The sequence below is a fragment of the Felis catus genome, chromosome B3 (assembly GCF_018350175.1).
Source record: "Felis catus isolate Fca126 chromosome B3, F.catus_Fca126_mat1.0, whole genome shotgun sequence".
Lineage (NCBI taxonomy): Eukaryota > Metazoa > Chordata > Mammalia > Carnivora > Felidae > Felis > Felis catus.
The window spans coordinates 72,442,945-72,457,202 of NC_058373.1; the positions used below are offsets into that span (position 1 = coordinate 72,442,945).

General features: G+C 40.3%; 2 gene segments (V, D, J or C); both read left to right on the forward strand.

The window, feature by feature from the left end:
* Positions 1–5,215: 5,215 nt before the first annotated feature.
* Positions 5,216–6,146, forward strand: LOC101081143. The segment is given in 2 exon segments: positions 5,216–5,507; positions 5,695–6,146. Coding segments are annotated over 2 exon segments (420 nt in total).
* Positions 6,147–11,261: 5,115 nt separating this feature from the next.
* LOC101081388 lies at positions 11,262–13,019 on the forward strand. The segment is given in 2 exon segments: positions 11,262–11,464; positions 11,627–13,019. Coding segments are annotated over 2 exon segments (387 nt in total).
* Positions 13,020–14,258: the final 1,239 nt, after the last annotated feature.

Below are 14,258 nucleotides of genomic sequence, written 5' to 3' on the forward strand. Positions count from 1 at the left end.
ATAAGACATGTTCTTGTGAACGTCTTTTCCCAGCATTCCAAAGGATGGTTTTCTGGGATGTCCTAAAGGGTAGATATCCAGCAAGTTCCACTGTTACAGCACCATAATGACTTCTCTGCCATCCAGTGAGCCACAAGTGTGTCTTCTCCAAAGTTTGAGTCTCAGCCCTGGAGTGGATGGGAACCTCTTTCTGCATATTGTATCCCAGTCTTGGGAGCAGTGGCTACACTTTACATCCCCTATTCCTGTAGGATTCCTCTTTCCTTCCTACTAGCCATTCCCTTTTTACTCCAATATTCCGTTGTAGTTAATAATTCTTTTAAGTTTCCCCTAGTCAATTTATTGTGCAGTTTCCTCTCCTGAATGGACCACTTTTGTTCATTCACCAGGACACTCAAGCAGCTGGAGAGCATCCCCCATTTTCTCTTCCCCAACTCTGCCTGAGACGTCAAAGCAGATTCGACTTCTTTACTGTTTTATATGATTATTATGTAAATATGAGAAACTTTCTATGATAAAGGATTATATAAAGAGGAGTTTGGAAATACCATATGAGTTATGTGAGTTATCAGTGAACGTAATTTCAGTTTTTCACATTTTGTCCATATTTGACACAAAATTTCATTATACCACAGAAGTGAATTCTAATCAACTTTTGACAACGTTTTACTTTAGCTTAAAACACAAATGGGTATTCATTCACTAATGAGAATGTGTCTGCAGATTGTAATTCCAAATCACCTTCTTCTGTGTAATTTCCTTATTACATCCTTATTTCTGATTTTTTTCTGTCTTTAAAATAGGATGGGAAGGCAAAGATAGTTTTAAAACAGTCTGAAGACAGAATACTCCATTTACCTGAGCAGGATTTCATGTGTCCCTTTCCAGTCACCCCCCCTCCTGAAGACAATGATTACTATTGGTATCACCATAGATTAATTTACCTGTTTAGAACTTTAAATCAGGGAAATCATATGGTAGGGACTCTTTTATACCTGGTTTCTTTCATTAAACATGATTCACCCATGTTCTTGTGTGTATCAGTCATAGTCATTCTATACTTTCTACTCTGAGTATCCTTTTATATGAATATATCACAATTTGTTTATCCATTCATCTGTATCCACCACTGGCTGGACACAAGATCTATTAAGGGTGAAATCTTTAATTCCATTCATAAAGTTTCAAGGAACAGACTACCCTCACATTTTATATTCTGTTGGTGAAAGAGTAGGATGTGTCTCAAATATTTTAGCCAATGGAGCACCTGGGTGGCTCAGTCGGTTAAGCATCAGCTTTGGCTCAGGTCATGATCTTGTGGTCTGTGGGTTCGGGTCGGGCTCTGTTATGACAGCTCAGAGCCTGGAGCCTGCTTTGGATTCTGTGTCCCTGTCCCCCTTTCTGCCAGCCCCCATTCGTGCTCTGACTCACTCTGTCTCTTCAAAAATAAATAAATGTTAAAAAATTAAAAAAAAAATTCTAGCGAAAACATATATCTTACATACCTTTATTTAAAGACCCATGTCTGGGCACCTGGCAGGTTCAGTTGGTGGAGTATGCAACCCTTGATCGTGGGGCTGTAAGTTCAAGGCCTGTGTTAGGTGTACAGATTACTTTAAAAAAAAGACCCATGTCTAACACTCATTTTGGTATTTAATATGCCACTACTTTTGCCAGTAAAAACCTAATATCCATCATGCTCTGTTATTTAGCAATGTTTCAGGTATTGCTCAAGACGTGGATAGCTGAATCATAGTTTCCTGTGCCATGGCTTTCCATCACAATGCAAGCTGATACCCCCTCTGCAAATTGTTTTCTTGATGAGGGCCATTGCCTCTCTGTAGAGTTGAAGCTTAATTTAAGGGGCACACATATATGATATCTTATTGTCTGTGTTGAAAAAGTTTTAAGGTAAATGGTACATCCTAACACTTTGATATACATTTGACCCTTAAGCAACGTGGGGAAGAAGGGAGTGTGTGGCCGCTGTCCCCGTGCACAGCATCCCTGCCCTTCCCTCTGCCTGGAGTCATTTTCATTTACTAGCCTCACGGCTTATTCCTTCACTTTTCCTAGTTTCAGCACCTTGAGAAACATGTGAATAAAGAAGAATGCTCAGAAGGGCTTATTGTTGTATTATATTTCATAATAAAAAAGTCAACATCTTAACACTTCATCAATAGAAGAAGGGATGTATAAATGGTGGTATATTCACAACATGGAAAACAAAGCGACAGAAGGATGTATGTGTGTTAACATAATAAGACATCCAAGATTTATTATTGAGTTTAGTTTCCTTCTTTCTTTTTGAAAAAAATGTTTATTTATTTTTGAGAGAGTGCAAGTGGGAGAGGGACAGAGGATCTGAAGTGGGCTCTGCACTGATAGCAGTGAGCCCAAGGTGGGGCTTGAACTCATGAATTGAAGATCATGACTTGAGCCAAAGCTGGATGCTCTACCAACTGAGACACCCAGGTACCCAAGGTTCTTTCTGTTTATTTTTTATTTATTTTTTACTTTTAAAAATTTTTTAAAAATGTTTTATTTATTTTTGAGACAGAGAGAGACAGAGCATGAACAGGGGAGGGGCAGAGAGAGAGGGAGACACAGAATCCGAAGCAGGCTCCAGGCTCCAAGCTGTCAGCACAGAGCCTGACGCGGGACTGGAACTCACAGACTGCGAGATCCTGTCCTGAGCTGAAGTTGGATGCTTAACTGACTGAGCCACCCAGGCGCCCCGGTTCTTTCTGTTTTTAAGAGAGAGCAAGAAAGTGGGGGAGAAGGGCAGAGTGTGTGTGTGAGAGAGAAAGTCTTAGGCAGACTCCATGCTCAGCATGGAGCTTGAAATGGGGATGGGTCCTAAGATCATGACCTGAGCTGAAATAAAGAGTTGGACGCTCAATCGACTGAGCCATCCAGACACCCCTATTATTGAGGTTATAAAGTTACAGAAAGATATGCACAATATATGTCATTTTGTATTAAAAGCCTGTGAATAAAACTACACTTATAGTTTCTGTGGATTCATGTATTGGTACATCTGTGTAAATCTACAGTAAAACACCTGGAAGCATCAAGTCAAATTGGTGAATAATAAAAAGGTAAGAATTGAGAGTTGTAGTCAAAGGGGATTTTAGTCCTTATGTAATGTTTCATTCCTGTGGTAATTCACGTATTCATGAAATCTCTTTTTTTGAGAGAGGGAGAGGGTGCAAGTGAGCTGGGGGCAGAAAGAGAGAGAGAGACAGAGACAGAGACAGAGACAGAAGGAGAGAGAGAGGAGGGAGACAGGGAGAGAGAAGCAGAGCCTGCTCAAAGTGGGGCAAATGCTACTTGATGCAGGGCTGGAACTCAGAAACTGTGAGATCATGACCTGAGCCAGTCAGATGCTTAATGACTGAGCCACCCAGGTGCCCATGAATTCTTGTTCTTAATATTAATAACAATAAGGTAACAACTAATAACCTATAAAGGTTTATATTTTCCTCTGTTCCTCTCATCAAAAAGGAGGAAAATAGAGAATAATCGCCTTCTTCATAAACTTTGTCCAACCACCCCACACGTAAGTATTTCTTTTTAGTTCATACTCCTCTTAGGGTCCTATTCTTTGACTCTACTCTAGTTATGTGTATTTTGTCTACCCCCGTAGATTGGAATCTACTGTCTCATCCCTTTTACATATTCCTAACACCTGGTGAATTCCCTCATTTATGGTAAAACTTCAGCAAATGTTTATGCAAGTCTTTTGAGCCATGTAAAACAACTCAAATAACAGAAGATGAGAATTGCCAAATTATTTTATGACATTGACCTCCATTAAATTCCATTTTAAAAGTAGGATTTGGTTCACTTTTAATAGCCAGTCTAAGCAGTTACTTTGTTTTCTGATCATCTGCTTCATCAGGAAGCATAGAATGAATGGGGCTGGAGGTGGGTGCCTGCTGAATTCCGTGGTCTGAAGTGGTCTTTGTGGACTGTGTTGGGCCACTAGGGGGCACTCTAGGCTTTACAAAAAAAAACAAGATTTTTTTTTTTTTTTTCTGATGGTAGAAGAGACAAGAACAGAAAACATGTAAGTCAATCAAATTATAGATAGCAAAGGTGGGGAGGGGGAAGGCGCAAACGTGCTTGTGTAAAGTTGACCTCAGGTGTTCAGTTCTGCTATTCCATATAAACTTCAAGAGGTTGTAGGCTATATCTCTATACACCACTGTGGGGGTGATTCTCTGAGCACAGTATGGAAATAATATTTCTGGGCACGCATCAGGTAGCTCGACAGAAAATGTCCCATGATGTGTTTACAATTTTCAAATTGTTTTGAGTAAAATCCTCCCAAACCACTGACTTAGAAATTATTTCAGTATTATACCTTTTCATATATCTTGGCTGGGAATGGAAGGAAGAAGAATGGAGAGAAGAAAACAGAATAAAAATAAGGAGAAAAATCAAAGGAAAGGGAGATGACAGAATTTACTCTGACCAGTACTGTTTGGCCTGCCCAGAATCAGCTTTGTGGGTGAGCAAGGTGCCCATGAGTTGCACAGGAGAGGTAGAGAGGTGGAAATTAAATCAGGGTAGACATTATGCAGACATCCTGTTTTTTACCAACCAAATTCTGGTTGGAATCATTGTCTTTTTTTAAAAAAGGTTATTTACTTATTTTGAGAGAGAGAGAGAGAGAGAGAGAGAGAGAGAGAGAGAGAGAGAAAACAGGGGAACAGGACAGGGGCAGAGGAAGAGGGAGAGAAAGAATCCCAACCAAGCAGGCTCCACGCTCAGTGAGAAGCCCCACACTGGTCTTGAACTCACAAATCATGAGATCATGACCTGACTCAAAATCAAGAGTCAGATGCTTAACCGACTGAGCCACCCAGTGCCCCTTGGAATCATTTTCCGTGGAGGTGGTGACTATATGTCTTGGATTCTAGATCTCTCTGATTTCAAGAAATTGTATTTGCTTCTGCAATACAAAATGCATGCTATCAGCTAGTTTTCCTTTGTCAGATTTTTCTTATAACTGAATTCTCACATTGTCCAACTATGCAATTTGGGAAATGGGGTCACTCTTCTCTATGATTTCCAAGGTTCTGTGTAACTCACTGAGACACTGACTCTTCTAGAAATATCATTCACCTTTCCTCAGTCACTAACCTACAAATTTCTCACATAACATATTTTAAGAAAAAAAAAAGCCCTTATGAGTGCATATATTGGAAATACCGTCCCTACCTCCCTGCAACGTTGACAAGCACAGTTTTGGACAGATTACTCTGCAGTCTCCCTGGGCCTCTGTGGGTGGAGTCTCAGTCCCGGGACTGACAGGGTTCAGGTGTGATTGGTGCTCAGTGATTCTGGAGGGACTTGGTGACTGTTGACAACGCAAACTTCTGCGGACCCAAGACTCTACACTCTTCAGAGTAGGGGTGAAGGCACGTCAGCGACCAGACAAGGAGTCATGAAGAGACAGCGGGGAGCCCTGCTGGGGCTTCTGTGGCTGCAGGTTTGCTGTGAGTGGGGGCGTCCCAGACGGGGGCTGGGGAGGTTCACAGCCCGCAGTGGAGGGGGAGCTGGCACAGAACTCCTGCAGGGTCTACACCCTCAGCGGGTGTTTCCAGGAATACTCTATGGGTTTGAAAACTGCCTCAGTGGCTCTGCAGTGACTTCTTTTGTGTTTGGTTTTGGCTTTCCAAGCAGGGGTGAGAGGGATAGACGTGGAGCAGACACCTGCAGCCCTGAGCCTCCAGGAGGGAGCCAGCTCTACCCTGAGGTGCAATTTTTCCAGCTCGGTGACCAATGTGCAGTGGTTCCGACAGAACCCCGGGGGCGGCGGCCTCACCCGGCTTTTTTACATCGCTTCAGGGATGAAGCAGGATGGGAGGTTGAACTGCACGGTGAACCCTAAGGACCGGCACAGCAGCCTGCACATCATGGCCTCCCAGCAGGAAGACTCAGCCACCTATCTGTGTGCGGTGCAGGCACAGTGCTCCCTGCTGCTCTGCAGCCTGTCCCCAAACTGCAGCTGGGCCCCCAGCCCAGCCTCCTCCAGCAGGAAGCCTTCCTAGTGCAGCCGCATTTGCACAGCGTGCTTGGGACCATCTGGGGCTTTGCAGGCTCAAAGCTGGTGGCGGTAAACCTTGCCAATAAATTGTTTCAAAATGAAAGTGTGTGTGTGTGCACATTGCATAAAGCATATCGGAGGGATGTTAGTTCTCAAAATGTTTAGAATCTCTGGTTTTGGAACTTGCTGCCACATGGGAAAGCAAAGATCCGTAGGCTTTGAAATAGAAATTTAAGATAAAGATAAGAGCTTCAATGGAGAAGAATAACATTTTCATATGAAGTTTGAACTTATCTAATGAACCCATTATTAACACAGAAGATAATTTGAAATTAATTTTCTTGTAACTTAAGATGTAGTAAGATGCATAGACCAGCATTCTGAATTATATACAAATCATGAAGTCACTTTTTAGTTTCATACACACCTTTCAAAAGTTACAGAAAACGTTAGAGAAAACAATAAAATGCTGCTGTGTAAATTTACATTTAAAATTAAATTCAGATTTACATGAAACTGAATGGTATTCAGAGTTAAATAATATATAGAGAAATTTTTCCCCTAGAAGCATCAGCTCTAGATTTACGTTATTTATATTTCAACTAATTTATATCTATGCTTTTTTGTCATAGCATGTAAAATACTTTTTAAGGTCTGTTATATCAGTTGCAATGACAGAAATATTCTTCTCAAAATTAAAAATTATCAGAAATTCTGTCTGTAGCATTATAGTTACCAACAATGATACTGCTTTCAATTATATTGATTAAAGTGAAGTTACTAAGAGTATAAATTTTGAGAACCTAATAAATTAATTTGGAGTAAAGCAAGGCAGAAAAATATTATTATTGTCAAGATATTACACTACCAAAGTATTATTCTATTTTTAGTGTTTGATATATTTAATAGTTTTGATATATTTATTATATTAACCTATTTTAATAGATTAATATACATTGGATTCTTTTTTTACTGTTTATATTGAGAGAGAGAGAGTGAATGAGAGATGGATAAAAGGATAGAGAGAGAGAGAGAAAGAATGAGAGAGAATCCCAGGCAGGCTCCACGCTCAATTTTGAGCCTAACTTGGGGCTCAATCTCACCACTGTGAGATCATGACTTGAGCCAAAATCAAGAGACAGAGGCTTAACCAACTGAGCCACCCAGGCTCCCCATGCATTTGAGTCTTAAGAAATAGAAATATTTTTGGTTTTTTGGGTATCTTACAATACACTTTCATACATTTTATATTATAAGAGACAAAATAACTTTATAGCAATACGTAGCTACCATTTACTGTGTTTTTAAATATCAATTAAGAGTAGTTTCATTGGGGAAGAAAAAGTATTGGGATACCATCCCACTACACAGATCCACTTCCAAGATGTGAAGATAATGCTGCAATTTACTTTATATAACGGAAAATATTAATCTTGTGACAAATGTGATTGATATTATTTAAATTAAAAAATATACTACCACAATATTATTGTATATTGTATTTGTATTATGGAAACTTTTTTTTTCTTTTTTTTTTAATTTTTTTTAACGTTTATTTATTTTTGAGACAGAGAGAGACAGAGCATGAACAGGGGAGGGGTAGAGAGAGAGGGAGACACAGAATCCGAAACAGGCTCCAGGCTCTGAGCCATCAGCCCAGAGCCCCACGCGGGGCTCGAACTCACGGACCGCGAGATCATGACCTGAGCTGAAGTCAGACACTTAACCCACTGAGCCACCCAGGCGCCCCTGGAAACTTTTTTTATTTAGCAAATTTTCTAACAATGTTTTTGCATATTGTAAATTTTGTTTTTGCTTATGTATTATTATAAGTTCTATTGTGTTTTATAAGTAGAAAGATTTTTAAAAATATTTATTTATTTTGGAAGAGAGGGAAAGAGAGAGCATAAGTGGGGGGAGGAGCAGAGGGAGAGGGAGGGAGAGAGAGAGAGAGAGAGAGAGAGAGAGAGAGAGAGAGAGAGAGAATCCCAAACAGGTTCCATGACCTGCATGGAGCCCAATCAGGGTGCAATTTGGGGCTGCATCCTTCAACCATGAGGTCATGACCTGAGCCCAAATCAAGATGCTTAACTGACTCAGCTACCCAGGCACCCTTGAGCCACCAAGGCACCCTGATAAGTAAGAAGATTTTTTTAAAGAGAGCTTTCTTTATATTTTATTACATAATGTAATACTTTTTCCTGTTTTTGAAACATGGGGCCACAAATTTTCTGTTTCATTGTGTGCCACCAATTACATAGCCAGCTCTGCCTGGGAAGTTTGAACACCCAAGTTAAACTGGAATAAGGGAACTAGAAGCCAGAAAGCAATCAGGCTGTATGAGAAAGTATTTGTTGCTTTACATACGTTTGAGTAAGCTCATCCACCATGGAGCCAACCCCATCTCACTGCCTGTGGTAAATTAAAAAAAAATTTTTTCAATGTTTATTATTTTTTAGAGAGAGAGAGAGAGAGAGACAGAGAGCAAGCAGGGAAGGGGCAGAGAGAGAGGAAGACACAGAATCGGAAGCAGGCTCCAGGCTCTGAGCTGTCAGCACAGAGCCCGATGTGGGGCTCAAACTCACAGACCACGAGATCATGACCTGAGCTGTAGTCGGCCGCCCAACTGACTGATCCACCCAGGCGCCCCTGCCTGTGGTAAATTTTATACAGAGTGAGTAAAGTTCCATTTTATTCCGTTTTTTCCTACAGATTGAGATCCTCCCTGAATTGTCTTTGGTCTCCCAGAAGAAAAGAAAACCCAGAGAGGATCTTATCCTGAAGACTCTGTCTCTGTTTCCGATGAGGCCCTAGGATTGGTTAGGAGCAACCTCAGACCCACAAGATCACATGTGGTTATGGAATTGGGCTTGGGGTTCCACAACGTAGGCCATTTCTCCCCATTCTCACACCAGTCCACATGGCTCACAGCCAGTCCTCAAAATATTTGCTTTGTTACATAGTATAAAAGAAATTTAAAGGCTTTAGTCCGCTTCATTTTACAAAACAGAGGCTGTATCCAAGATGACACTATGGAACAATTAGGTGGTCAATGAGCTGGGAAAGAAACTGGGTTTCCTCACTTCCTCTTTGGCATTCTCGCCCCTGCCTCCTTGCTGCAGGGCCATCCTGCTGGGTAAAGAGATTGCGTCTAATGCAAGCCCAGCCACTTAGATCTCTGCAGTTTGGGTCTGGGAGAGCCGTGGTCCAATCAGTTTAATCGCCTGAATGGAGAGTTGCAATTTGTATAAATGTCTGACACCTTGGGCAGGAAAGAGGACTCAGGCTGAACCACTGTTATTCTACCAGCAAACTCATCTCCCACTCACTGGTTTCCAGAAGAGGAAGCCAAAGGTGTTGGTGTCATGCTAACATCTACATGTAATTCTAAGGACTTTTCTAAAAATAGCAGATATATGTATATCCCAGGTGGACATCTCTTGAAGGCAAGATGTGAATATAGAGCATTGTTAATACATTGTCATGAAATGTAATCACTGCTATCGGGAGACTACGGGGGAACATTGTCCTCATGCAGCTGGCCATCCATGAAGGTATTAGAAAAAGCCTTTCCAGGTCAACACTTTTTGATGATGAGTCAGGCAATATTCAATGAAATAATCATGGGGCTATGAATTTTGCCCAGGGGATGATTATACTTGTGCTACAGCTCATATATAGGACATTGTGCTAAATAGAGCATACTCATACTATAACGTTCAGTTCTGGATAACATAACTCAAAAGGGAAAATATTGACTTAAAGTATATGTCTCCAAGAAGAGAGAAATTCACCCAAAGAAGGATTTGGGAATTCTTTCTATGGAGGATGGATGAGTAAATAGAGGAGGATTCTTAAAATAGAGAAAATTTACACATGAAAACACACACAAATATATTTACAAAGAAACTAACATGTTGATTTTGATTCTTCATGGGAGTTGTCCCTAAAGTTTTAAGGGTGTCAAATGTGGATGAGGATTATATTTATCCTGAAAAACTCCAGAGGACTAGTGAGTACAATTTCAGGAAAAGGGCTTCCACTTAATGTAGGTGAGGCAGCCTTGATTTCTCAGGGATCAGTTCTCGGGATCAGTAGGCTAATTGTACTCTGCCTCTGGGCAGCCATGGCAATATTTAGGCTTCTGTAGATTGTCTTTCTTACAGAAAATCTACAGGACTAAAAACTTTATCAATATCTTGGGGGAAATTCTCCATGGCAGTGGAGTTTGAGAGAAAAATGGCAGAGTATGGAATCTGAAGACTGGCCAAGGCAGCAGAAATCTATGCCAGCAGAGTTGGCTTAAACTTTAGAGGAACCTCCACTAAGGATTTGAGTCACTTACTGCATTTAGGACCTGGAAACCCTTTTGATATCAGAAAATAAAAACATCTGTAGAATAAATTTACATATAGCTACATGTTTTGAAACTGAAGCCCCATGTATTGTGAGAATTTCTATTCTTTCCCCCAATACTTTGCAGTATATAATCCACGTAGCAATAGGAGTAGATTTCTTATGGCATGTCAGATTTCCCATGACGAATCAACCAAGTCTATGGGTCAAATTGCTTCCTAACTCATGGACTTGTCCCCCGGCTCCTTTATCATTGACGTTTTTATGACAGTCATATTAACTGATGAAGATTCTGCATTTTGACTGTTGGTAATGTCACTTCTCTGGAAATTGCCAGGTCACAAGCAAGACCAGCTCAGAAGAGCAGAGTCTGAGATAAGAGGCATTTGAAATATTTATTCTTTGGCTTACATGTTCCTTTTAGGAAACTTTTTCTCCATAACAGACAAATGAGGCTGGTAGATTTGGCAGAAAGGGAAGGTTTTCTACGTTCTTTGTTTAAGACAGTGAATCATGATTCCTTCCTCGGTTCAAACATGTACACGAGGCCCATCATTGAATAAACGGCAACAGGATCTACTCTTTTGAACTTAACAGTGACTCAGTAGTGTGCAGAGATATAAATCTTAATGTTTACATTCTTCCTGTGCATCTAGTCTCTGGTCTAGGATGTCATTTGTTTGACGTATTGCTGCCATTATGCGTCTGAGTCCCTCAGAGGCTCGGGGTAGGGGAAGAAGGTTTTCCCCAGTGAGTTCAGTACAGACGTGACCACAGGAGGGTGCACCTGAGCTGCCGCAGACCAGGCGGAGGGTCCATGGTAGAGCATCTGCATGAGTAGGTCTGGCAGAAGCACAGTCGTCTTCTTATTGGCTAGTGGACACGTGGGAAACCACTCTGACTGATGCAGGAAAGAAGGGCGGGCCGGTACTAGAAGTAGCTGTGCTGGCTGGAGGTGGCAAGTCTGAAAGTGATTGTAATTGTAATTGGGAGGAACCATGAGGACATCCGAGGGGGCTTTCATCATGCTCTTGTGGCTGCCACTGCACTGTGAGTTGAGTGTTTATGAGAAACAGAGTAATTAGTGGATAGTCTTCAGCAGTCAAGACTGGCTTTACTCAGGTTTCCTCCAGGTAGTGGAGAAAAGGGGAATTCTGAAGCATAATAACGCGGGAACGGCTCTCCTTTCTCTGACCTTTTCTTTCTGCACAGGGCTCAGCCGAGGAGAGAATGTGGAGCAGAGTCCTTCCACCCTGAGTGTCCAGGAGGGAAACAGCTGTGTTATCACTTGTAGTTACTCAGACAGTGCCTCATACTACTTCCCTTGGTATAAGCAAGAACTTGGAAAAGGTCCCCAGCTTATTATAGACATCCATTCAAGTGTGGCCAAAAAAGAAGACCAAAGACTCACTGTTTTACTGAATAAGACGGCTAAGCATCTGTCCCTGCACATCGCAGCCACCCAGCCTGCAGACTCAGCTGTCTACTTCTGTGCAGCAAGTGCACATTGCGTCCCAGACACCTGCTGCCTGCACCCAAACCTGTGACTGGGCAGCCCCTGTCCTTTGACACAGAACTTCAAGTAGATCGTTTGTGCTATTGTTTGCCTGCAGGTGGAAGCTAATGTGTTAGACATTAAAGCATAACTGAAGACAACTGGGATCGAGATGACCCAGACAGGGTTAGAACATTTCGTTGAATCATTGCTGCTTATTGGATTTTTGAAGGGAGTTAGTAAGGTTTTATTTTGCAATTCAGGTTTAAAGCTGATTTACATTTGCTGTTCAGACTCCTGTCATACAAACAACTTCTTGGTAAATTGTCACATTCCTGTCATGCATTAGCTTTCAACTCTTATCTTTCCAGTACTGCAGATGTTGCTTTTGTTCTGTTATAAAACATTGTGTGCTAAATATAGAAAATATGTAAAAAGCAAAGTGTGAAATTGATAATTGTGTACCCAGCTAATTTATTATCAATGTTTCATTTACTCTCTTCTTAAATCCTAATGTAATTTGGATTCTGATTTTTTCCACTCAATGTTATATCCTGAATTGAGCATTCTCCTCTAACACCTGATTTTAATAGCTCCACGAGAGATTTTCAAGGGTCACAGTTATAATTTTAACTTCCTTACTCTTCTCTCTTTCTGGCATATTTGACAGTCCTTTCTGTGTGTTCTGATTATTTTCTTGTTGAGATAATGTGTCTTGGGATTTTCTTGAGAGCCCAGTGATGGTATGTATTTTATGTGTGTTTGAGGGAAATTACAAGCAGAAGTGTTTTAGTCAAGAATTTGAGTGGAGAATTAGACTCTTCAAAATTTTGTTAGTATGTATTTATATCTATACTCAAATAATTTAGAAGGGAAAGTTGTATCCTTTAATCATTTTTATATAGCACAAACTGTTTTACATAGTTGATCAGTAGATGTTTATTAATGAAAGAAGGAAAAGGTGAATTCTGCTATTTATTGAGAATTTTTATTTAAGCTTTGTGATTACATTAAATTTATAACTTGTGAAGAATAAACTCCTAAAAGTCTTTGGTTATTGAAGAATATAGTATTTACCTGTTTATCTATGTGTTTTTCAATAAAGCTCCATTGTTTTAAAGAAAAGAAACTTATTCCTAGACACTTAATTTTTATTGTTCCTCATGACTGAAATCTTTCTTTGTGGGATATGTGGGAATTTTTGTCATATACATTCATCATGCACCTTACTGAAGTCTTACTAGTGGATTGCAGAAGGCATTTAGATTAACATTTATTGTGTAGATAACTTGCTTCATGTTTTGATGGAATTAAACATTATTTGTGCAGGTGTTTTTAAGGTAATTCTTATAATTGAGGATAGAATCAATGTAAGGAAAGAATTTGCATAAATAGTTAATTCCCTAATTCTCCCAACGCTGCTCAAGGGCAGGGTATTTTCAAGATATCTCATATTCTTCCTAAAGATGGATATAATTGGTGATTTGGTATGGTGAGAATGATCCCTCTTGGCTGAGTTATGGTGGTCAGTTATAAGCTAACTGGTTTGTTGTTGTAGGGAAAGTCATTAGGTTAAATTAGGTTTAAAATATCTGAATAAGAAAGGTCAGTATTGTAGCCCAACACCTCAGTCAGCTTGGATTATTTGATTATATGGTTATACACTAGCTCCTGTGCAGTAGAAGGAAGGTGACTCTTGATTGGTCTATTTCCTCCAAGCCTGATAAGGAGTCAGAGGGAAGGGCAGTTTATATTTTACTGTTTTCTTTCTTCTTAAACCGAGTTAGAAGAGAGAAAGGGTACAGTTATTCTTAGCTCAACTGCTTTCTCATACTTAGGCGAGAATGTATTCAACAGAAGAAAAGAAAAAGCTAGTCAGAGTACAGAGTCAGTACATAACTTAGATTCAAACATATTCAGGCTTTAAACCTTCATCATGGTTGGCGGATTTGTTTCGTACTGCTTCTGGACAATTATCACAGGCTCAGTGGCCTAAAACAACAGAAATTCTTTCTGCCATTGTTCTGAAGACCAGAAGTTGAATTAATTTCTCCAGGATGATATCATGATGCCAATAAGCTGTACCCTCTCTAGACGCTCTAGGGGAGACATTTTTCCTTGCCTCTTACAGCTTTGGTTGCTGCCTGCATTTTTGGCCTGTGACCACTTCACTCTAACCTCTGCTTCCATGGTTTTGTTGATTTCTCTTTTTCCTGTCTTCAAGCCTCCCTCTGCTTCCTCTTAAAAGTACACGTGTGACTACATTTAAGCCATATAAACCAGGATTATCTCTTCATCTGTGGACTCTTAGTCATATCTTCAAGGTTTTGATATATTTTTTGTTTTTGT